This window comes from Mesoplodon mirus, assembly GCF_964341445.2.
Source record: "Mesoplodon mirus genome assembly, chromosome: 20".
In the NCBI taxonomy this organism is placed as follows: Eukaryota; Metazoa; Chordata; class Mammalia; order Artiodactyla; family Ziphiidae; genus Mesoplodon; species Mesoplodon mirus.
In genome coordinates this window covers 18,200,439-18,225,148 of record NC_138996.1, presented here as the reverse complement: position 1 = coordinate 18,225,148, position 24,710 = coordinate 18,200,439, and the positions used below count along the sequence as shown (strand labels likewise).

The window sequence follows — 24,710 nt, the reverse complement described above, 5'->3', positions numbered from 1 at the left end:
TGCGTTGGATCAAACTAAACGGCTGTTTAAAATCCGAGTCCATCGATCCCCGGATTGCGCTAAAACCAGATGGTGGCCACGCACCGACCCCCGGCACAAATCCGCTTACCCCAGCGAAGTGGAACCTTAAACCAGAGCCGGCCCCGCCCCCGGCCCCACTCCGCCCCGCCCCGCCCCCGCGAGCAGCCCCAGGCTCCGCCCCTTCCCGATCCTGCCAGGCTCTGCAATCGTTCGTAGAGATCGTCGCTTTGCCCAGGCGGTTGTGTAGATCCAACTGGAAGTCAGGCCCAAACCATGGCGGAAAAGACTCAAAAAAGGTGGGTCGCTGTCTGAGAAAAGCCTGTTCTGCCCTCTCCGCAGGGGTGGAACCTGTTCCTGGTCGCCTGTGGTGGGGACTTAGATGGTGTCTTATCCCGGGCGCCCGGCTTAGACGGTTCCTAAAGCCCAGACCTGGGCGTCCGCGGAGGGAGGGGACGACGGAGTAGCGGTAGAGCGGCCCGGGAAGGTATACGGAATGGGGCAGGGAAGCTTCTGGTTCTCGGTCCCTCCGCGACCTCTCCGGCTCTCCTCCGCCACGCGCCTGCGCGGAAGCGGTCTCGGGCGGGGCTGCGAGGGGAGGAGGGTGTTGTCCCCCGCCCCGGACACGGAGGAACCGTCCCCTTCCCTTTCGCTGCCTTCGGGGTGGCTATAGCTGACCTGTGTCCCCGACACACACGGGAGTGCCGGCCGCTCCCCAATCCCTTCCTGCCTGTCGTGGGCGCTGTGTGTTTGTGTAGACGGGCTCCGGGGGGGCCGCGCCTGGACCAGAACTAGCTGCTTTGTAGACGCGTGGGGACAGGCCCTAGGGCTGCTTCTCCAGTGGTCTTACTGGCTGGGCACTCTGGGTGGAAAGGAGCGGCTGGGATGGGGACATGCTTAAGTTAAACCGTTTCCCACAGCAGCAGTGTTGAGCACTCTCTGGTGACTCTCTCTGAAAAAGAAAACCGACAAACCTTGTTTTGGGTGCCATAAATTAACATTTAGGTTTTTCTTCTCTTTAGGCAGGTAATTGTAATCTTTTTCATAAGATAATGAGGAAAGATCTGCTAGGAATATTATGCACAGTGTATAGTAGTGTGCAGTGGAGATGAAGGTGGTGTTGATTGTTGTTTTAATAGGTAGGTCTTTGGCTAAGCCTTCTCCCAGCTGCCTGTTTCCCTGTCCGCCCCATCACTCCCAGGTACAGTGAGGTCTACGTGGAGATGTTCGGACCACGTTTTAATTGATCTAGCGGTGCGTTTAATTATTCCTGCCTCACAAAGTGTGCTGATTGTAACACACACTACCTGGAGCCTCTTCCTTCTGCATAAAACTGAAGACAGGGCATTTCTGAGTCTCACCTGTTCTCGCTGCCCAGGATAAGTTAAACGTTAGATAATACTTTTTTCATTAAAAAATTATAGCGAGAGGGAGGCTGAGGGAATGGAAAACTGGGTTGGGAAATCATGTCTAAAATGAGATGTTTTATAGAGGTTAATTTATTTGTCCAGGGCTTAATAAAATTGCTTTTTTAAACACACAAACCAACTTGAAAAAACATTTACAAATGTTGATACATTCAAGGGCAGCATCATTCAGCTGTCACAGAAAGAATATCCAAAATGACAGGATGTTTCCAGGAAACTTTCAGCTAACAGAAAAGAGATGACTGGTGTTAGGATAATGATGTCCCGGAAATGAACTTTGCTTCAAGACATTTGAAGTCTCTGGGCTTCAGTTTCCTCATCTAGAAAATGAGAGGTTTGGACCATTTTCTGTTTTCTACTTCATGTCACTGAAGTTTTTTCTTTCTTCTATTCAGTAGAAAGGTTTTATATTTTCTGTGATTTCAGCAGACAAGTGACACGTAGTAACCCAGATGGATCACTTTAAAATTTTATTAACTTGTTCCTTGTAGAAAGTCAGTGCCTGTTAAAATGATGGGAGCAGACATAGCTGTGTCTAGTCTCAACAACATTTCTTGAAGATAGACCCAGGGATTATTAGTTTTTGGTTTGATATTCTTTTTACTTAGAGCTTTAAAAATACTTTGTGGTAGGAAGGTTTGTTCACAGAAATTTATAGAAGAAAAATTCTTACACGTCTTTTTTTAGTTTTTCACATCAGTAAGGAAGTGGTGATTTTTAAAAATACTTAGTTTTGGTGTCACTTTTCATTTATATTAGGGAATATTTGGGAGGATTCTGGAATATGAATGATGGAGAAACATATTAAAGAGTTTGTACCCTTCTGACTCTTCAGAGCTGTATTTCTGGTCTAGAACTCTCTCATGGCTCCAGATCTGGATATACTGGGTCTTTCTCCATGGATACCTCAAGCTGAGTTCATCTAAAATTTAACCAAGTAACTTCATTTTTCATTTTCTTTCTTTTCTATGTACTGATGTTTTTCATATCTTCCCACAGATATGTCAAATGCCTCATAAAATTTTTTTCCAAATGCTCATCACATAATCTTTCTGGTTTTTTCTTTTTTCCTAGAAATCTTCCCTTCGAAGTCCTCTGTCAACTTTGCTCTCTAAGACTGATGCACAGCTGTTATCCTGATGTTTCCCTCTGTCCTTGCACACTGGAGCCTCTGTTTCTAGAATCTGTCTTGTCTGTTGGTTTACTTTTATTTAGCTAAGTACATCCTTCATTAGCTTCCTAATAAAGAGTGCACAGGAGATATTTTTTTTTAGTCCTTGCAAGTCTAAGAATGTCTTTATTTTCCTTCCGTAGTTGTTTGCTAGTTTGGCTGGATAAACAGCTCTAGGTTAAAAGTAGTTTTCACTCAGACTTCTGTAGGGATTGTTTGCTGGTGTTGTAGTACCCAGTATTGCTCTTAAGAAATCTGATGCCATTCTGATTATTTCTTCCCCTCCGTGTGTGACTGTTCCACCCCCCACCCCTGGAAACTTTTGAGGATCTTCTCTATAGTGTTCAAAAATGTTATGCTAATGGTACTTGCCATGGGTGTTATGCATTCAGTGAGTCCTTCCTGAGTGGAAATTGATAGCCTTTGTCCCGGGGAATTTTCTTATGTTATTCTTTCCTAGTTTATTCTCCACCAATATCTCTATTTTCTCCTTTCAAGATTACTTTTATTGGGATTACTTTTATATTTCATATATTGGTCCTCTAACCGTCTTGCCTTTTCTCTTTTTTCTTTACATTTTGTTCTGCTTTCTGGGAGAGCTCTTTTTTTAACCTCCATCCTTCTAGTGAATTTTAAATATTAGTCATGTTTTTTATTTCTAGCACCTCTTTCTTAGACTCTGTTGCTTTTTCATAGGCTTCTGTCTTGATTTATGCAGTAGTGTCTCATTTCTCTCAGTTATAAGGGTTGTGTGTCTTTAATGTTTTCTTCTACTATCTGAATTAACTGTGTTTCCTCAAACTTTTTTTTCCTGTTGGTTTTGGTTTTTTCCTTCTTAGTTGGAGGCTTTCTGGATGTATCTGATAATGGCCTTCTGTCCATTCTGTCCATTGTTAAGCATGAGAACAGCACAGCTGGGAGCTCCAGGTATATGCATTAGGCTTGTCCTCTGATGTGTTTCAGGGTAGAGCAAGTCAGGCAGGAAGCTGAGCTTTTCGTCGAAGAACTCAGGATGGCTGGTAGTTTCTGTAGAAAAGAATCATCTTCTTATCTCCTTGCTGCCTGAAATTCTGTGTGAGGCCAGGAAGGCACATGGGGAAGGGGTGCTGGTGGTCTCACTGTTGCTCTGCCTGTCATCGTCACCTGGCTTTGGCTTGATATCTTAAGCGCAGCGCCTCATGGAGGGTCCAGTCATCATCCGGCTGTGCCCCTGAGGATGGGGACCGGGGGCAGACATCTGACTGCTTGGTTGCCTCGCGTTTTCTCCCCTTCCCTAGTGCCTGGTGCCTCCAAGCTAAGCCCCTCAGTGACTCTCTTCCTGCTGCTTACAGGCTTCTGAAAGTCTCGACACCTTTCATCTGCTGTTACCTCCTCTCCCTTGCTCTTTGGGAATAGTACTTCTTTTATTCCTTTACTGTTGTTTTAGTGGTATTTTGAAAGGAGAGATAAGTTGTCCATGTAGACCGGGGGGGCTAACTTCTTCTGTAAAAAGCTAGTATTACCTTGTTTTTATTGTTAAGGAGTACATAGTGTTCCAGTAAGCTGGTGGCAATATTTTATTTCATTACCTCTCCCTTTTTATGGCTATCAAGGTTATTAACAATGTTTCGCTGTTCTGAATAATATTATAATGACCAATTTGTGCATATATTTTCCTCCTATTGAATTCTTGATGATAGAACTCCAGAAATAGATTTCCTAGATCACACATTATGAATATTTTTATGATTCCTGATGCATATTGGTACAGTAATTTCAAAGAGGTGTCCTGATAGTGCCACCAGAAATGTCCTAGTGTCTCAGTTAAATTACAGCTGCATCACCATTGGATAGCTGTCATTAAAGGAAAAACAAAACACCTCATCACCCTGAACAAACTAATATGAGATAAGAAATGGACCAGAATGTAACCATATTGAATATTCCAAGTATTCACATTTATCTCATAACACAGCCTTTCATTTCTTCCCTCCATTGACTTGTGTCATGTTTCTGCTAGTACGATATCAAGCATCCTGGGTGTAATATGACACAGAACAGTTATGAACTGTGGTCTGGAAATATTCTAACCCATGCCATTGTGAATATGGTATAATCAGGTTATATTTGTGATAGCAGTTATTTATTTGGAGACTGAAAGTAATGAGAAGTAATGCTAATGAAAAATAATAATTTTTTCCTTGGTTAAAGAGGATTGTTGCTGAAGCAGTGGGAGAAATGATTTGAAGAACAGAAAAACTGGTCTTAAAGGGAAACTAAGGAATCTAAAGTTCATTAAATGATACTTACAAGTTACATGAAAGTATTTTTAGATAAAATAAAGGGGGAGACACTTTGAGGGATTCTGATTTGAGGGGGACTTTTTCAGGAAAGTGGATAAAGTTTCACCCTGATTATGGAAACATATCCAGGACTTCTTTAGTACCTGGCCTTAAGAAAATTTGATCAGTTATTGATTGATTGATTGGATAGGTAATGCATTTGTGTGATTCAAAATGCAAACAATTTAAAAAATGATGTATAGGGCTTCCCTGGTGGCGCAGTGGTTGAGAGTCCGCCTGCCGATGCAGGGGACACGGGTTTGTGGCCCAGTCCGGGAAGATCCCACGTGCCGCGGAGCGGCTGGGCCCGTGAGCCATGGCCGCTGAGCCTGCACGTCCGGAGCCTGTGCTCCGCAACGGGAGAGGTCACAGCAGTGAGAGGCCCGTGTACCACAAAAAAAAAAAAAAAAAAAGATGTATAATGAAAAAAATCTTCCATCTACCCTTGTGTCCCTGCTATCTAGCTCCTCTCTCTGAAGGCAGCGAGTATTGATTGTTTCTTACCTGTTCTTCCAGAGATAGTTTGGAAACATTCAAGAAAATACAAATATTAAGCGGTTACACACTAGTATTACTATACACGTTGCACCAGTTGTAAATGATGCTCAAAAGTCATTTCAGAAAAGCTGAAGGTGCTAAACACTTAAGTATTTTATTAGAATGGTAAGGTTTTCCTGTTTAAGCTCACGTTACATACAATGAAAATGTTCAGTCATCAAGGAGGGCAAATGTTAAAAACATGAATCTTTCACAGTAAAACATTTGAAAAAGTAAAACTTGGCAATAATATTTTTTAAAATCCAAGAAGTATCCAAAAAAGACATGACAAACAAATGGAAAGTACCATTAAATTTGTTTATAGTATCTACTGTATGTTAAAAATAAGCAAGTAGGGACTTTCCTGGTGGCGCAGTGGTTAAGAACCCGCCTGCCAGTGCAGGGGACACAGGTTCGAGCCCTGGTCTGGGAAGATCCCACATGCCACAGAGCAACTAAGCCCACAAGCCACAACTACTGAGCCCGAGTGCCACAACTACTGAAGCCCGCGCACCTACAGAGAGCCCGTGCTCCGCAACAAGAGAATCCACTGCTATGAGAAGCCCACACACCGCAGTGAAGAGTAGCCCCTCCTCACAGCAACTAGAGAAAGCCCGTGCTTAGCAATGAAGACCCAGTGCAGCCAAAGATAGATAAATAAATTAATTAATTAAAGATAAGTCAATAAATAAGCAAGTATTTTCATACATGAATATTTATAGAATGATATTGATATGAGTGAATCATTGCACTCTAGATTTCTAGTCCTTGCTGGTGGTGATACAAATATTTATTTAAATATAAATATGATATTTACTGATATGAGAAAACAACTTTTTGGAAAATTTATAAATCAAGGCTGTAACATGCAAGTCAAGAAAACTTCAACTGTTATATACCAGGTTTTAGTAATTTACTTGAAATGCAAAGTTCATGTCTTAGAAGAAACTTTGATAGGTTTTGTTTATCTTGTAGAGCTAGAACATGGCAAGGATGTCTGGTTTCATCACTCTTCTGCTTAATATCATACTGGAAGTCTTAGCCAGGACAATAAGGGAAGAAAAAGAAATAATATGAATACAAATTGGAAAAGAAGAAATAAAACTGTCCCTATCCACAGATAACAAAATTGTTTACATGAAACTGGTTTGCATGGAAAATCCCAGAGAATCTATAAAAAACTACTTGAACTAAGTGGGTATAGCAAGGTTGCAAGATACAAGGTCAATATACAAAATTATTGTATTCCTATAAACTTGCAATAAACAACTAGAAATCAAAATTTTGAAAAATCCACACAGATATAAAATAGAAATATCTAAAATGGTATTGTTATTTCATAGAAACTGAGAGCAGATTTAACACCATGAATAATATCATTACTACTAAGAAAGATTATTAATGACTACGAGTTACTTAATGATTATCAGTTTAATGGGGAAGTCATTTGATACAGTTCTTCATGTCAGCTCATGGCTCAGCTAGGGCAGCATTTAGCTAGATTCAGCTGTGTCCAACAAAAGATCACAGCAGAATATCAAAAACATTAATACATTATTTGGACATTATTGATTTTTTGGATAATTTGCACTACAATTTATATCACTTGATCAGCTTTATCATATACATAGAGAATAAATAGGAATATTTGTAAATTTTAAATTTCTACATTGATTTCTATATTAATATTACATTGCTGTATTGTTAAATATTTTGAATGAACATTCTTTTTCCTCTTCTTAACCAGAATACTGGCATGTTACTGTCCGTCTTCTGGCTTTGATTTTGTTGACTTAACAATGTAGCTTGGAGATCATTCCAACTCTTTACATACAGGATTATTCATTCTTTATTATGCTGTATATTAGTTCATAGTATACCATAATTTATTAACAGTTCCCTACTAATGAATATCTAGATTGTTTTGAGCTTTTTGCTATTTAGAAACAATGTTGGTGTTAAAAGAGTCCAAAGCCTCTTTTCCTCTCAAGCATTTTAAGAACGCATGATAAATAATTTTAGCTCAGTGGATGGTGTGCCACCTGAGAAGTTTATAATATATTAAATCTTACAGTTTACTTTTCATTTTTCCCTCAATTTGTTTTAACCTTTTTCTCATTGCAGTGTCAAGATAGCTTCTATAACAGTATTTTTAAACTTTACACATGATGAATGTTACCTTTTTTTCCTACAGTGTGAAGATTGCACCTGGAGCAGTTGTGTGTGTAGAGAGTGAAATCAAAGGTGATGTAACTATAGGTAAGAAAATAACATATTAGTGTTGTTTCTCAAGAATTGTTGTGATTTATTTCAGTGCTTTATAATTCATTAGGTATTATTTTCTATGTTTGACTGATGTCCTAATTTTATTGAGAAACAGTGTATTTCTCTAAGTGTTTAATATTTCTAAAAGAATTTAATGTGATGGAGTCTATATTTAAACTCATGTCTGATAAACTAACAAGGCAATATAATAAAGTCATTTATTTATCTGAGAGACAGCTATGTGTACCTACTATGTGCCAGGCACTGTGCTAGCACTAGGGACCCAGCAGTGAACACAGCAGACACAGGTACTGCCTTCACAGAGCTTACATTCTATTAAGAGTACAAACCACGGGGTCTGACAGACTTGGGGTAGCATCCGCGCTCCTAACCTGCTGAGTTACCTCTGGCGTGTCACTTAACCTGTCTCATTTTCCCCATCTGTGTAATTGTGTGTATCAGAATTAGGTTCAACTGCTTGTAGTGGTGGCTTACACACTCACAGGTTTACTCCCTTATGTAAAAAGCCCAGGGGTGGGCAATTCAGGGCCTGTCAGTTGATTGTCTGGGAACTCCAGCCTTGCAGGCCAGGATGTGATGGCTAGAGCACGAAGAGTGATCTTGGATAAGAAAAGGGAGGAGTGGAGACAAAGGGTGTACCTCCCAGTGCATCAGCTCCCCTTAAATAGTCTTCCTGAAAGTTCCACACAGCCTTTTGCCTTGGTCTTGGTCTCATGGACACACTTAGCTACAGAGAAGGCTGGGAGATGTCGTCTGAACTGGACACGTTGCTGCCCCCTTATTGGGTTCTGTTACAAGGCAAAAGGAAAGAATGGATATTCGGTGCTAGTTAGCAGCTTTTGTCACAGGCAAAATAGGAGTGCCTCCCTCAGAGGTTTTTCTTTTTTTTACCTCATAGGTTTTTGAAGGATTAAAAATAAAAGAATATTTGTGAAAGTCATTGCCCAGTACCTAACAGACAGTAAGCACTCAATAAACGTTGGCGAATCACACTGTAAAATCAGTGTAGCCTTGTTAGAGGTGAAGTCCAACATTTAAATCAAATGAACAATTTAACATGAGGCAGCTTGCTTATATGAACATGATTAAATTCCCCCAGATGCACACTGTAGCACATTCTAGTTCTTTTACATGTGTTTTCACTGGACATGGTGCCCTGGTAGCTTTGTTAACGTGAGCCCATCCTGACTAGCCACTGTGTGTTGCTGGAGTACAGCTTTCAGGGAATAAGTACACTTTCAGAGAGAAGATATGCCTTGTTCCCTTATACTAACAGTATCTGTAAAAGAAAAAATTTTTTTTTAATTTTAGTAAGTCTAAGCCTCCAGCCACTTCAGGCATCATGCCTTATAAAACCAGTTAAGATTGTGCCTGTATTGGGGACTTCCCTGGTGGCCCAGTGGTTAAGACTCTGCGCTCCCAATGCAGGGGGCCTGGGTTCGATCCCTGTTCAGGGAATTAGATCCCACATGCATGCCACAACTAAGGAGCCGGCAAGCCGCAACTAAGGAGCCCGTGAACCACAACTAAGGAGCCCGCCTGCCACAACTAAGACCCGGCATAACCAAATAAATAAATAAAATAAATACAGCATTAAACTACTAAAAAGATCATGCCAGTATTATGGAACATCATTAGGAATTAGCCAGGTTGGATTTATTTAATTATAATATTTTTAATTGACAGAATTTCAAAGTTTAGATGGTGGCTCTTTCTTTCCAGTGCTGTATTAACTCTTTGTTAACTCTTAAACCACTTGCAAACTTTTTATGAGGAGAAATTATGATGGTCACATGTTTATCAAAATGTTCCTCTGCATTTTGCCTTTTTTTTTTTGGCCTCACGTGGGCTCTTAGTTCCCCTACCAGGGATTGAACCCGAGCCCCCTGCATTGGGAGCACGGAGTCTTAACCACTGGACCGCCAGGGAAGTCCCTCCTCTGCATTTTTATTCTAGTATTTTTATGGTTTTCTTCATGATTCGAGGAACAACATCTAATCGTAGCCCACAAGGTATTCTGTACTTAGAAGGAAAATAAGACTAAAATAATTACTTTCCCTCTCATTTCTACTTCTTCCTCACTTTAAACAATAAGTGTTCAGTATCTACTGTATAGTAGATATATAGATGGTATGAATGTCTCTACAGGCATAAATGTACACACAGGTATACATATATGTTTGTGTGTGTGTGTTTCAGATTTGAAATAACAGGTCCTGTCCTTGCAAAGCATCCCTAGAATAGCAGTAAAGGCTTTATCCTGTGAAAAGGAGAGCTGGACCACTACATAGGACTGGGGCCTGGGGGTTTCAGGAATCAGCACTCGCTTTTCTGTTCTCCCTCTGTCTTTTGTTCCTTTGTGCTTCTCCCCTTTGTTTATCCCTTTTATCTTCCTGCTTTCTGTAAATGTTGAAATTATGTAAAGAAATACAGTATTTAAATCTACTTTCCATGTAAGCTGATTACCATCTGATCATGCACAATTTTGATGGTTAAAATATAAAATGATTGTTCAACACAGATTTTCAGTGACGGATTGTAGCATAAGAAATGGCAATTTTTTTAAAACTAGTGATTTGAAGTTTATCATAGAATGGATCTAAGTTAATATTTGTTGGGTTTATTTTTGACCCAGCTTTTTAGAACAAGAAAATTTGCTCATGTTACAGAAACATCTCAGTTTTTTAAATTAAGGAAAGGGGCTTCCCTGGCGGTCCAGTGGTTGGGAGTTTGCCTTCCAGGGCTGGGGACACGGGTTCGATCCCTGGTCAGGGAACTAGGATCCCACAGGCCTCGGGGCAATTAGGCCCACGCGCTGCAACTCTTGAGCCCATGCCCAAACTAGAGAGAAGCCCATGTGCTGCAGCTAAGACCTGATGCAGCCCCAAAATATAAATAAATAAATATTTTAAAAGAAAATCAAGGAAAAGATTCAGAAGTGATATAGTTACCCAGTGTTCTATGTTACACAATTCTTTTTTTTTTTTTTTAACTTATTTATTTATTTAGGTCTTCGTTGCTGTGCATGGGCTTTCTTTAGTTGCAGCGGGGGGCGGGGTACTCTTCGCTGCGGTGTGCGGGCTTCTCATTGCAGTGGCTTCTCCTGTGGAGCACTGGCTTTAGGAGCGCAGGTTCAGTAGTTGTGGCTCACAGGCACTAGAGTGCAGGCTCAGTAGCTGTGGCACACGGGCTTAGCTGCTCCCCAGCATGTGGGGTCCTCCTGGACCAGGGCTCGAACCCGTGTCCCCTGCATTGGCAAGCGGATTCCCAACCACTGAGCCACCAGGGAAGCCCCACACAATTCTTACCTCATTTTCATTGTGCCTGTTTCTTATCTCTAATTTTATATATAAATATCGAAATTTTCCAGTATTGGTATTTAGTCATTTCTATCATGTTATATTTGGTATAAAATTATCTCTTATCTTTTGATACTATTAATTCATTTTTCTGATGTAATACATCAGATTAAAAAAGCTCCTGGGAGATATAAAGTTAAATCAAAGCTGAGAGTAGAGATAAGTTATCTGATTAAATCTCACTCTCCCTACCACGTTGTGTTTTTTTATTTTTAGTGTTGTGGGGTTTTTTTGGGAGTGGTGGTGGAATTTTCTTCTTAGGGAAACTTTTATTTTCTTATTTATTTTTAATAATTTTTATTGGAGTATAGTTGATTTACAGTGTTGTGTTAGTTTCTGCTGTATAGCAAAGTGAATCAGTTATACATATACATCTATCCACTCTTTTTTAGATTCTTTTCCCATATAGGTCATTACAGAGTACTGAGTAGAGCTCCCTGTGCTATACAGTATGTCCTTATTAGTTGTCTATTTTATATATGTAGTGGTATGTATATGTCAGTTCTGATCTCCCAGTTTATCCCTCCCCCTCCCTTTTCCCCCTGGTAACTGTAAGTTTGTTTTCTACATCTGTGATTCTATTTCTGTTTTGTAAGTAAGTTCATTTGTACCATTTTTTTAGATTCCACATATAAGCAATATATGATATTTGTTTTTGTCTGAATCTCTAGGTCCTTCCGTGTTGCTGCAAATGGCATTATCTCATTCTTTCTTATGGCTGAGTAATATTCCATTGTATATATATACCACATGTTCTTTATCCATTCCTCTGTCAATGGACTATTTTCAACTTACGGCTGTTTTTGTTTTTGCTTAATTTATCAGGATAACTAATGTAAGTCTTCTGTTACAGTATGAGATTTGAGCACTTAATAAGCTCTGTTTTCTGGCTTAAGTGGCAATAAATTTAAGTGTAGTTTAATTAATAGATTTTTCAGGATGTTTTACATAACTTTTCATTCCCTCATCAGTTTTACTCTTACCAAATTATTCCATTCTGAAATATTTGAGGAGGAAAGTAATTTTTTCCTTTGCTGTGTTTCAGTTAGTAGAACTTTAAACCTGATCTTCTGTTTTCCTAGAAAATCAGGTATTTGGTTTATCAAAGTTAACTAGTCCGAAGATTTGAAGTACTGTCCTTAACCAGAAACCCTGTGGCTGTGGCTCTGCAGGAACCTGACCCTTTCATTAGAGGCAGCTAGGAAACAGACCTTGGGAAAAATAACAGCACTCTCGTTAATTATAATTTGGCTAAATAAGGTTTCATAGTATGAAGCCTGTTTTTAATTAGTTTGCCTTGATTCATGGGCCATGCATTATTTCCTGAAAATTTTGTTTTGAAAGCTGAAAAACATTTCAGAAAGGTAGCTCTGAGCACAGTCCTGTAGTCCTGTTCCAGGGTGAAGGCAGACTCCTGGGGTTAGGACAGGGCTTGGTGGGACATCGTAATGTGAAGGCAGAACTGAGGACAGTGGCAAAGCTTTGTGATGGAAGCACTTTGTCCCACTTATTCTGCCGTTCTTTCCAATAGAGTTTTTAATACAGGCTTCCCTTTTATTGTGGAAATCTTTTTTTTTTAATTGAGGTAACATTGGTTTATAACATTATGTAAGTTTCATATGTGCATTATATGGAAATCTTTTTCAATAAAGCAGAACAGTGGCTTTGACTTGAGAAATTCATCGAATATAAAGCAGTTCTTAAAGGTACTTCAGCTTACAGGTCAAAGGAATTGTTTTCATTTTCAAAAGAGACCTTGTGGCTTTTGGAGCTATTTATTGACATATGAAAATGTCCACAAAGATTGCTTTCTGTGGCAAAGATAGACAGGAAAAATGCCCTTTACTAAATGAGGGGAATGGAAATTTGATGCAAGGAATGTCTTTCTGGCTGGGTTGCATCAAGCCCGGCCAACCATTTAGAAAAATAATTCATCAGCCAGTGAGGCAGCTCCGACTCTAGACACACTTATCCAAACAAGGAGATAAGCCAAATAGGGTTTCAGCACATTTGGTAAGAAAATATACAAACTGCCCCGCCAGAAAGAGCGCCAAGAAAGTTCACAGCAGCCTTGTAAAAAAAAACTTTCCATGGTGACAGATTTTTATTGTTAAAGCATTTTAACCTCAAGACCCTTCAGCTTGGTTTGAATTCAGACCCATTCTAGGTAAAAATGCCTCTTGCGTGCAGAGAAGTATGGAGCGGACTGTGCTCACATTCCAGTGTCTTGGACTAGTGCTCAGGTTGCCAGGCTGTCTGGTGCCGACCTCCAGCGCTGTGCAGAGACAAAGCCTCACTCACCTAAGTCAGAAAGTTCCTTTAAGGAGTTCACCAAACTTAAGTCTTAGCAGTCACATGTCCTGCAGCTCATATACACATACTAACCTCTCTAGTCTCTGCCCAAAAAAGACCTACAAGAGGTTAAGGGAAGCTATTCAGTTTATTGTCACCCATGACCTTGTTAACATCACAACTTGCAGTAGATAGTTTCACCTTTCAAGTCATTTCAGCCCGGAACTCCAAGACTTGTAGTTTGGCAGTGTGGCCACCAGGTGGAGGTGTTGTCCTAAACACAGGTCTCACAGCAGCTGCTCACAGGTCTCATATATGCTTTATATCCCAGGGCAAGGCCATCAGATTTATAACCAGTTTTCCAGTTACTTACTAACAAACTTATTAATAATGATAAAAACAATAACAATAATAAACACCTGGCTAAAATAGCCCCGCATTATTTTTAAATATTGTGTAAGAAGATATGGGATTTGGGATTCTTTAATTTTTAAAAATTTGTGCTCATCTCTTTGGGTTTCTTTTGTATACTTAACATGTATTATATTATTTTTGAAAGGGAAAGATGAAAATACCAATTGTTTTCAAAGCTGTACTTTAGAGGAACTTTTAAAGAATAACAGGTCCCAGTAGTACTTTTGTCGTATTAGCCCTTTCTCACGTAGCTTCTTGCAAGGCTGCTTGTTGTTAAAAGCTTCAGCCTGAGTACCAGCAGAATATCTAGTGCCTCTGGCTACTTATCTAGCTGTGGCAAAGGATCTACTTTCTGTCACAGCCATGATGATCTCTTCCTCCTGTCAGATTTTTAATGCTAGCAATGGAAAATTATTAATTTTATTAATTATTAATCTTTTTCACTATCTTACAGTATGGTGAAGAATTTTCCTCCCTGGTTAAGAAGAGTTTTTACCCCAGTACCTGAGTATCAGGGAAGTAAAGTACTCCCTTTTCTTCTGTTTCTCAGACCAGAAGGAGTTATTTTGTTTACTGTGATAAAGGTCTTAGCTCTTAGTGTCAGGTAGTGATGAACTTCCCATTTTGAAGAACTATGATCTCCTTTTCAAACATTATTTTATATAATCCACACTTCAGCCCAGTGAGGTAGGTTATCATACCCATCTTTTTATAGATGAGAAAACTGAGGCATTTGAGAGATTAAGCACATAGCCTTTAAGTGATAAAGGCCAGAGCCTGGACTTTCTAGACAAGGGGCGGGGTGCTAGCTGGGGCTTTAATTATAAATAACCTAAAATAGAAAGATTGAGTCCCTTTATCATGGAATATTTTGACATAAAATGTAAATCTGGTATTGTGCAAACTACAGATTTAAATTGGTTCACATGGCTGGAAGACCTGTAAGAAATTTCTCATTTCAGAGGAATCCAGTGTTTGTTTCAGCAATGTTTTAGCACCTCTCCCCAAAAGTATTAACTTCTAAATGCCCCTTATTAAGGGATTGGTTAAATAAATTATGATATATTCATATGATGTGAAATAATATTCAGCCATTAAAAAGAATAGCCAGGGCTTCCCTGGTGGCGCAGTGGTTGAGAGTCAGCCTGCCGATGCAGGGGACATGGGTTCGTGCCCCGGTCCGGGAGGATCCCACATGCCACGGAGCGGTTGGGCCCGTGAGCCATGGCCGCTGAGCCTGCGAGTCCGGAGCCTGTGCTCAACCATGGGAGAGGCCACGTCAGTGAGAGGCCCGCGTACCGGAAAAAAAAAAAAAATTAGCCAGCTAGATGTACTTATATGGAAAAATCACCATGACTTATTAGGTGAAAAAGCAAATTGCAGAATAGGTACTATTCCTTGTTTTTTTGAAAAAGTATGTACTTGTAATTTGTATTTTTTCTCCTTTATTTTTTAACTTTATAATGAAATATATTTTATGTACAGTGATATTTACAGATTTTAAGTATATAGTACTACTTAAGTCTGGAATAATATACTCCAAATTTTTAAGAATAGTTACCTCTAGGGAATGGGATTAGCAAGAGAGAAGATCTTTCACTTTTGGCTTTGATTGACGTTTTTCTAATGAGTATGTATTCCGTGTGTGTGTGTGTGTGTGTGTGTGTGTGTGTGTGTGTGTGTGTGTGTGTGTGTGTGTGTGTGTGTGTGTGTGTGTGTGTGTGTGTTTAGCAAAGGAAAAAGGCACACGTGGTCACAGTCATGGTCGCCTTGAGAAGCTTCCCCGGAATCTCAGTGATCCCGTCTTCTATTCTGAAATCTCCTATCCTGAACAGGAGAATTCGCCAGGGAAATTGTACTTTAGCAGCTGAGAATTTGGGGAGCCAGAGTTGACAGAAATAACAAAGCCACTCTCTGTGCATCCTTTGACTTGGGCCCCGCCTCTTTATCAATCCCGAGCAGCTCTTCATTGTTAGGGAAAAAAATATGCTGCGCCGAGATTCCTTCCAATTCTCTGGGCACCTGGAATGCCTCTTTATTTTAATACATTTTTGAGCAAGCATGTTAAATATTCCCAATTTTTAAGATAAACAAGCTCAAAAGGGCAAATATAGCACACATTCCTCTTTGTTTCCCTGTAACATACAGCCCTGCCTGTCACAAGCAGATAATGATTACTGAATAAATTAACAAGTTATGAATATACTTTATTAAAACAATAGCATACTGAATTTCCTGGACGGGGCCATCTATCTGACTCCCCTCCTACTCTCTGTCAGCACTTCTGCCCACCTTCTGTTACTTTCAGAGTCAGTTACTTCCTGTCCGCTGGTTTACAGATAAAAATGGCCTTGGTATGGGTGGGTGGGCGGGTGTTGGAGGGAGCGGCTGCCTCGATTCTGTTTTCTCGATTCTGTTTTCTCATTAGCGGTTTCATTATCACCCAGATGCTAGGCCTATGGGGAGGGGATGTTACCGGATTTAGGCAGTGCAGTGCCTCCTCCACCGCGACCGCCAATGGTCTTGATGATAGCCCTTCCTGCCCCTAGACCTGAGGTTGGAGTCACTGCCTCAGGTCTCCCTTTATCAGAGTCGTAGGACTCCAGTAACCATGCTTGGCTTCTTCCTCTGCCTGCTGTTACCCCTTTCACCTGGTTAAAGTCACATCCTAGGCCAGTAGGGATAGTGACAGAGTAACAAAGCTAAGGTTAGTCTCCATATTTTCTAACTCTCATCTCGCCCATATTTCCTCTTAATCCCTTAATAAAAGGACTAATTTTGGGCTTCCCTGGTGGCGCAGTGGTTAAGAATCCACCTGCCAATGAAGGGGACACGGGTTCGAGCCCTGGTCTGGGAAGATCCCATATGCCGCGGAGCAACTAAGCCCGTGTGCCACAACTGCTGAGCCTGAGCTCTAGAGCCCACGAGCCACAACTACTGAGCCCACGTGCCACAACTACTGAAGCCGTGTGCCTGGAGCCCGTGCTGCACAACAAGAGAAGCCACCGCAATGAGAAGCCCACGCACCGCAACAAAGAGTAGCCCCCGCTCACCGCAACTAGAGAAAGCCCATGCGCAGCAACGAAGACCTAACACAGCCAAAAATAAATTAATTAATTAAAATAAATTAATTAATTAGCTAATTTAAAGGATTAATTCTGTAATGCACTAGCATAAGAAAGCACCAACATTGTAAGCAAAGAGAGCCTTACCTGTATGAGGGAAAGGAGGAAGGGAATTAATTTTTATTGCTGGCTACGTGTCAGAATACTATGTCTACAAACATTACTTCATCTAATTCTTAAAACAGCCCTGCAGGACTGGTATTATCACCGCCCCCATTTCACCGCTGAGATAACAGAGGCTTCAGAACAGAGGGTGAGCCACGGCTGTCCGGCTTCAAAGCGTGTGCTGTCTCCACTCACCTCGGCTTGAGATTTGGCACGAACGGCAGTGATAACGTTTGTAATGTGCCTAGTGTGGTGCCTGGCACCTGCTTTAGGAAACGTTCCTCCCAATAGCCTCCTTGGAAGCGCAGCCTTCAAAAGTAATTTCTTTTCACCGTACTTTTAACAGGACCCAGGACGGTGATCCACCCTAAAGCACGAATCATTGCAGAAGCCGGGCCTATAGTGATCGGCGAAGGTAACCTAATAGAAGAACAGGCGCTCATCATAAATGCGTGAGTCAGACTCTTAACAGATGCTCTGAATCAGGTGCCACAGAGAGTGTTTCCATTCATTTCAGCCCCATCTCTAGGGACCTTTTACAACTGACATCTGGAAAGCCCACTATTTGAGAACTAGGGAAACACTAAGCATCTTTTTCTTTTTTTATGTTTGTTTGTTTATTAATTAATTAATTTATTTATTTATTTATTTTTAACATCTTTATTGGAGTATAATTGCTTTACAATGATGTGTTAGTTTCTGCTTTATAACAAAGGGAATCAGCTATACAAATACATATATCCCCATATCTCCTCCCTCTTGCATCTCCCTCCCTCCCACCCTCCCTATCCCACCCCTCTAGGTGGTCACAAAGCACCGAGCTGATCTCCCTGTGCTATGTGGCTGCTTCCCACTAGCTATCTATTTTACGTTTGGTAGTGTATATGTGTCCATGCCACTCTCTCACTTTGTCCCAGCTTACCCTTCCCCCTCCCCATATCCTCAAGTCCATTCTCTACGTCTGCGTCTTTATTCCTGTCCTGCCCCTAGGTTCTTCAGAACCTTTTTTTTTTTTTTAGATTCCATATATATGTGTTAGCATACGGTATTTGTTTTTCTCTTTCTGACTTACTTCACTCTGTATGACAGACTGTCCATCCACCTCACTACAGATAACTCAATTTTATTTATTTTTATGGCTGAGTAATATTCCATGGTATATATGTGCCACATCTTCTTTTCCATTCATCTTAAGCATCTTTCTCAACGCAAGTAACTAGTAAATGAGGAAACCAAAGACCAGAGGGGTAAAGAGACTTGTCTAAGGTGAGATAGTTCGTAGGTGGATGACTAGAATCTCCGAGTCTCGTTCTGATAATCTTCCCCTTACGTATGACAGCCTCTTCTGTTCCTTAAGCAAACATTTCCTGAGGACACCCCCAATGGCCCAGTGCTGTGCTCACTGCCTCAAATTGTCTTTTAGTTGGATGTCTTGGTTCTGGCTGCAATGTTACCCAGATGTGTGAACTTAAATCTGATATATATTTTCATATGCTTTGAGGGATAACACTCAGAATTATATTTGAAAAATTTTTAAACTTTATAAAATATTAGAACATGTACATAATCTTAGTGAACTAGACTATAATACCTGTGAAATTTTTATAAGCGTTTGTAAAGCTTTCTAGGTAAAATTTTGGCAGGAAATTCAAGCTTATACCTAATTTATAGCAACAGTGTGTGGAATGTTTACTAAAGACCTTGGGAACATACTTAACTGTGATAGAGAGGTTGACTTCTCTTGGTGCTTGCTTAGGATTTGGGAGTTTCTTGCTCTGTTAAGCGGAGTTTCTTTTTAAAATAGTTTGGCAACTTTAGTGTAAGTCAACTAACAGTTCTATTCTGCAGTAACTCAGCCGTCACAGGCAAAGCACTGTTTTTAAATGGCGTTTTCCTCTTAGGCCACAAACATCGTACGCTCTGAATGTTTCAGCTATCCACCTAACAGCGTAAAATGATTATTTTATGTGAATATCTGTTTACATTTCACAATCTTGCATGATGATTAAGAAAGGAAATTTTCCAAGTTAGGCATGATTTTGATTCCATTTCAACAAGCCGAAAGTCCTAGCCAGCATCTTTTCTACCTTGTCCTGGGAAAGGCACACTGGGCTTTGAGTTTAAAAAATAAACAAAGAAAGGCTGACCTTCTGTACACACCTATGAGTTCTTTACATTTCAGTAGTTCTTTTTCAACTCAGAATACAGTCTTCTGTGGCATAGAGGATAAGTAATTCACTTGGATTAAGAAATTACTTACATCGTTACATATATTAAGCTTGATGGAGGTAAAATTCAGAGAATGAACCCAAATTCTAAAACAGCAGAATTGCTTACTGCATTGTTGACTTGTTGATAATTTGTCTCTTCTTCTTATAGTCACCCTGAGAATATCACCCCTGATACTGAAGATCCAGAGCCCAAACCTATGATCATTGGCACCAATAATGTGTTTGAAGTTGGCTGTTGTATCCTTTGCCATAATTTAAGATAAATCATTTCCAGCTGTCTTTTGGTACCTAAATCTCCTCTGTAGAAATTGTTGTAATTTATCTATCAAATACTTCCATTATATGTATATAATTATTTTTTAACACATAATATAATTGTGTATAATATATGTTATATATTATGTAATTTATATTATGTGTATATATAAACATATATAAACTACGTTTTTAGGACTAGGCCTTCCAGCTCTTTGAAAAGACTTGTTTACAGTATATCAAAAAAAATTATCCCCTCTGTTCCATTGAATAACCCGAGTAAAAGAAGTATGCTGTTTTCAGGTGTGCATGCATGCACACACAAACTCACACTCACCTTTAGGAACCATCTTGCTCCTGTTGCTACATCTTGTTGGCAGGTACAGTGACTGAGTGGCAGTAGCCATGAAATAGAGTAACCTTGGCTTCAGTCCTGGTTTAAGAACCACACTCTGTCCATTTGATTCCTATATAGTTTTAGGTGGACAGTGTGTTGTTGTCTGATACAAGGAAATGGTGGATGGGGATGAAAATATTTCATTCTTTGCATTTTTCCCCCCAAGTGTCACCAGTGCCTTTGCTGATTTCATACTCTAAAAAGATAGTAAAATCTTTTCAAGATGTCAGCGAAACCTTATTTTATAATAGAAACTACTTGAAGGAGAAAATCTAAAGGTTTAACAATAGCAAAATATTTAAATAAATTAAGCTGCAAGCATAAAATGGACCACTAGAACCACTAAGCAGTCATTTACAATTATGTTTTTAAAGATTTTTGATGGTATGGGATAAGGCTTGCAAATGGAAGTGAACCGAATAAAGCGAGCTACAGAGGTTTATACGGTTTGATTTTGTACAGTTTGATTTCCAGTTATATAAAGGGAATTATACATATTTGCATAAAGATATATCAAACCATTAACAGTGCTACCCTTAAGTGATTGGGTGTTAGTTTTCATTTTCTTAAAACAATTGTGAAAATATGTTACTCATAAAATCGGGGTATAAGGTGCTCATTTCTTTAAAAATATAGAAGACATTTATTTATACTTGAGATATTTCTATACAAAGATTGAAACTTTACTTGCAGACTGCCCTGGGCAAGGAGTTCTGGTCAGGCTAGCCCGCGTGGCCCCTCCCATGCCTCTGTCTCTGCCCCAGTACAGGATAAGGACACAGTGAATTAGTAGGGAAGAAAGATGAACATATTCACAATGTCTACTTAACTCTGGCTTACAGATTCCCAAGCCATGAAAATAGGAGATAATAATGTTATTGAATCAAAAGGTAAGTTATGTTTGGAACTTTATTGTGAAACTGATTACCTCCTTTCTCTTTGTGGTGTTCCAGAAAACAACCTAAGTACAGACCACGGCAAAGTGGTGTGCTTGGAAGGAAGGCGTGGTTGGAAGTGGGCTAACACAGCTGTGAGACGAATTCTTCGCCTTTAAGGAACCTAATCTAGTAATGTGTTTCATACATTAAATTGAAATTCTAGCTGTGTACATTTAAATCAGGATTGAGTTAAACCATAAACTTCAGGTGAAAGATTTGAAAAAGATTTCTCCTAAAAACTAGTGTCTGACTTCCCTGGTGGCTCAATGGTTAAGAATCCGCCTGCCAGCACAGGGGACACGGGTTCGAGCCCTGGTCTGGGAAGATCCCACATGCCGCTGAGCAGCTAAGCCCATGCGCCACAACTACTGGGCCTGTGCTCTAGAGCCTGTGAGCCACAACTACTGAGCCCACATGCCACAACTACTAAAGCATGCGTGCCTAGAGCCCATGCTCCACAACAAGAGAAGCCACCGCAATGAGAAGCCCATGCACCACAGCAAAGAGTAGCCCCTGCGCGCCACAACTAGAGAAAGCCGGCGCGCAGCAACGAAAACCGAACGCAGCCAAAAATAAATAAATAAATAAATAAATGATTTTTAAAAACCAAAAGAAACTTCCTTCCTTCCTTTAAAAAAAAAAACAAAACTAGAGTCAGTGGTAATTTAGTTGATTAACGTTATTGTAGAATTAAAGAAAAAAATTAGTTTCTCTAGCAGTTTGCTTTCTTGAATTTCAGGACTGCTTTCCCCTAGCCCATCAGAAACAAATGTAAGCTACTTTATCATAGGCGGGGCTAGGCGGGGGCCATGTAAGTCACCATCACTGCTGGGAAGCAGCTCCAAGAGCTTGTCCAGAAAGAACCGGAGTGATAAGACTTTTTTAGAATAGTGCCTTTCCTTTCGTGGTCTTGATTGGCATGAAAGGAAATGTTTTCTTTTTAAAAAAAAAAAAAAAAATTAGGCTTTTTGTTAATCTGCTTAATGGTTTTTATTTAATTTGGATTACCAGTTACGACGATGATGATTCCCACTGTCATTTTCTATTTATTGTATACTTACTATGTGTCAAACCTGTGCTTGACACTTTACATTTACTATCTCGTTTATTCCTTACAGCAAACTATGAAGTGGGATGGTCTCCATTTTATGGATGAACTTGCTCAGAGACTTTACAGTGACTTGCCCAAGGTTGCACAGATGGCAGCGGAGCTCTGTTTTGTTTTGTTTGTTTTTGGGGGGGGGACACGGGCCTCTCACTGCTGTGGCCTCTCCCGTTGCGGAGCACAGGCTCCGGACGCGCAGGCTCAGCAGCCATGGCTCACGGGCCCAGCCGCTCCGTGGCATGTGGGATCCTCTCGGACCGGGGCACGAACCCGTGTCCCCTGCATCGGCAGGCGGACTCTCAACCACTGCGCCCCCAGGGAAGCCCCAGAGCTGTGTTTTGAATGCACTTGATACTAGTCTGGTGCTTGCCTCTGTGCTGTACAAACTCTGGACTAAAGTGATTTCTTATTATTTTTTTAAGGGCAGTTTGTATTTTTAGACTTGCATCATCTTAGGAAAAAAAATAGTATTCTAGTCATTGAATGTCTCACATGGTAGTTCTCTCTGTGTCTTTCCTGCAGCGTATGTAGGCAGAAACGTAATATTGACAAGTGGTTGCATCATCGGGGCCTGCTGCAGCCTGAACACGTTTGAAGTCATCCCTGAGAACACAGTGATTTATGGCGCAGACTGCCTTCGTCGGGTGCAGACTGAGCGACCACAGGTACTAGAACGTCTCTTTTAAGAAGAGTCTTTTCTAGGGCTGCTAATTTTCCCAAAATACCACATAATTGTTTTAATGGGGCAGCAAGTCAGCTGTTTAAAAAGCAAATAATTAAAATAAAACATGAGAGAAACATTCCTAAAACTATAATTTCTTTGTAATTATTGAGTCCTTAATATCAGAAATATGTCCAAAGATGACAATGACACATTGATTATGGGAAAAGAAAATCCAGGGATGTTATTCCTAGTCTTATGTATTTTCACTGGAGGTACATCACCAAGCCTTACAAACTATATGGATTTGCTCCTAAAAATACCAACCTTTGAGGGTAAGGAATGAACCTACCAAATTTATACTGAATAGCCAACTTGGGTTCATCTATTAGTTTACTAACATAGATGCCTTGAAAATAAACACAGCTTGTGAATATGCAGGTATATTTAGATATTTTCCTGTCTTATGAGAAATTGTCCCCTCCTAATAACCAAGAATAATGGGAAGTACGTATTTGGAGTTTCACATTAGATAGGAGATAAGTAAGATAGAGCATTTGGGACTTCCTTTGGACAGAAGACGTTCTGATTGAAGTTTGGAGCCTCACTGTTTGACACACTCAGTATATTACCCACCCTCCTTCCCTTTCCCCAAAGAAAGTATTTTTCAAGACATTTAGCACTTTTGGTTCTTAGCCATATTTTATCAGAAATTAAAATTCCAGTTCTTTCTGGGTTATTGTAATTCTGTAATGTTTGGCTTTTATTATTATTACTATTATTATAAGCAAGTATTACCTCTATAGACCAAAAAGGAAATAAGAACAAATCCAGTATTTTTTCACTATCTTTCTGCATAACAGCAAAACAATTGAAGAGGGAGAAATGAAGCTGGAGTTGGGTTAAGGGAGATTAGAATTAAGTGAGCAAGAATGTCTGAAGTTTAATACATAGTGGTATGTATGCAACACTGTTTTCCATTATCTTGCTGATCGTAAGGATCATGTAGAGGTCCTTATTACAGAGGATTCACCCAGACTTTTGGAAACAAAGTTCTTAGGGCAAGGGCCTAAAAGTCCGTAATTTTCACAAGTACTCCAAGTGAGATTTACAGTGAGGGAAGTTCGAGCAAAGCTGGTATATGAAGAGTGAAGATCAGGTGAGTATCACAGCTGTGTGCTCTGTAGGTCGTGTAGAAAGCAGTGTACTCGGGGTATTTTACTTGTGTTGTCTACTATAATTGGAACTTTTTCAATTCTTAGAGGCCAAGGTAAAATCTATGAAAGCAAGGTTGAAAACTGATTAACATATATTTTATATGTAAAATTTTTTGGCTTTTTCTTATTACCAAACTTAATGTATGTTCATTGTAAATTGAAAAAACAGAAGCAAAAATAAGTCAGTGAATGGGATCCACTGCAGGGGCACAGGTTCGATCCCTGGATCCTTGGTCAGGGAACTAAGATCCTGCATGCTGCACAGCAGGGCCAAAAAAAAAAAAAGTCAGTGAAAATCACCTGTAATCCCATGACATAGTGATAATCATCTCTACCTGATACTCTTTGCTTTCTGCTGGTCAGTTCTTAATTCTCTTATCTTTTTAGCCCCAGACACTACAGCTGGATTTCCTGATGAAAATCTTGCCAAACTACCATCACCTAAAGAAGACTATGAAAGGAAGCTCAACTCCAGTTAAGAACTAAGAAAAATATATGACATCAAGATAACATTTGTCTTTGACCACTGTCTTTTGAAAGAGCCACAGTGTTTATACATTCTTAGTCCGCAGAATATGTGTTGACTTTATCTTGTAAAATTGAGTTAGAGAGGAAAGAAATGGGTTTTCATTGTAACTGTCCTCTATAATTTATATAAAATGTATTATTTTCTGATGTCCTTGTCCCATTTCTGATAATTTACAAATTTCTTGTTTTGTGTTGTTTTGCTATGTAAAATGTTGGCCATGAATTTTAGTTATATAAAAGACTACCCATGATAAGAAAGAACATATTGTTATGTATTTATATTCTAACATTTACTAAACTAAATAAAAATGTTGATGACAGGA

At 39.8% G+C, this 24,710-nt stretch overlaps 1 protein-coding gene across 2 annotated transcripts; it reads left to right on the top strand.

Annotated features, from left to right (window-relative positions):
* The first annotated feature begins 207 nt into the window (after nt 1–207).
* DCTN6 (dynactin subunit 6) lies at nt 208–24,710 on the top strand. 2 transcript variants are annotated; one of them, XM_082608856.1, is made up of 7 exons: nt 208–317; nt 7,669–7,733; nt 17,402–17,507; nt 19,435–19,523; nt 20,781–20,828; nt 22,504–22,646; nt 24,247–24,710. In XM_082608856.1, the coding sequence occupies exons 1-7, from the start codon at nt 295–297 to the stop codon at nt 24,343–24,345; spliced, it is 573 nt and encodes a 190-aa protein (XP_082464982.1). In that variant the 5' UTR covers nt 208–294; the 3' UTR covers nt 24,346–24,710. The 2 variants fall into 2 exon arrangements, with proteins under 2 accessions (XP_082464982.1, XP_082464983.1); XM_082608857.1 differs by lacking the exons at nt 208–317; nt 17,402–17,507.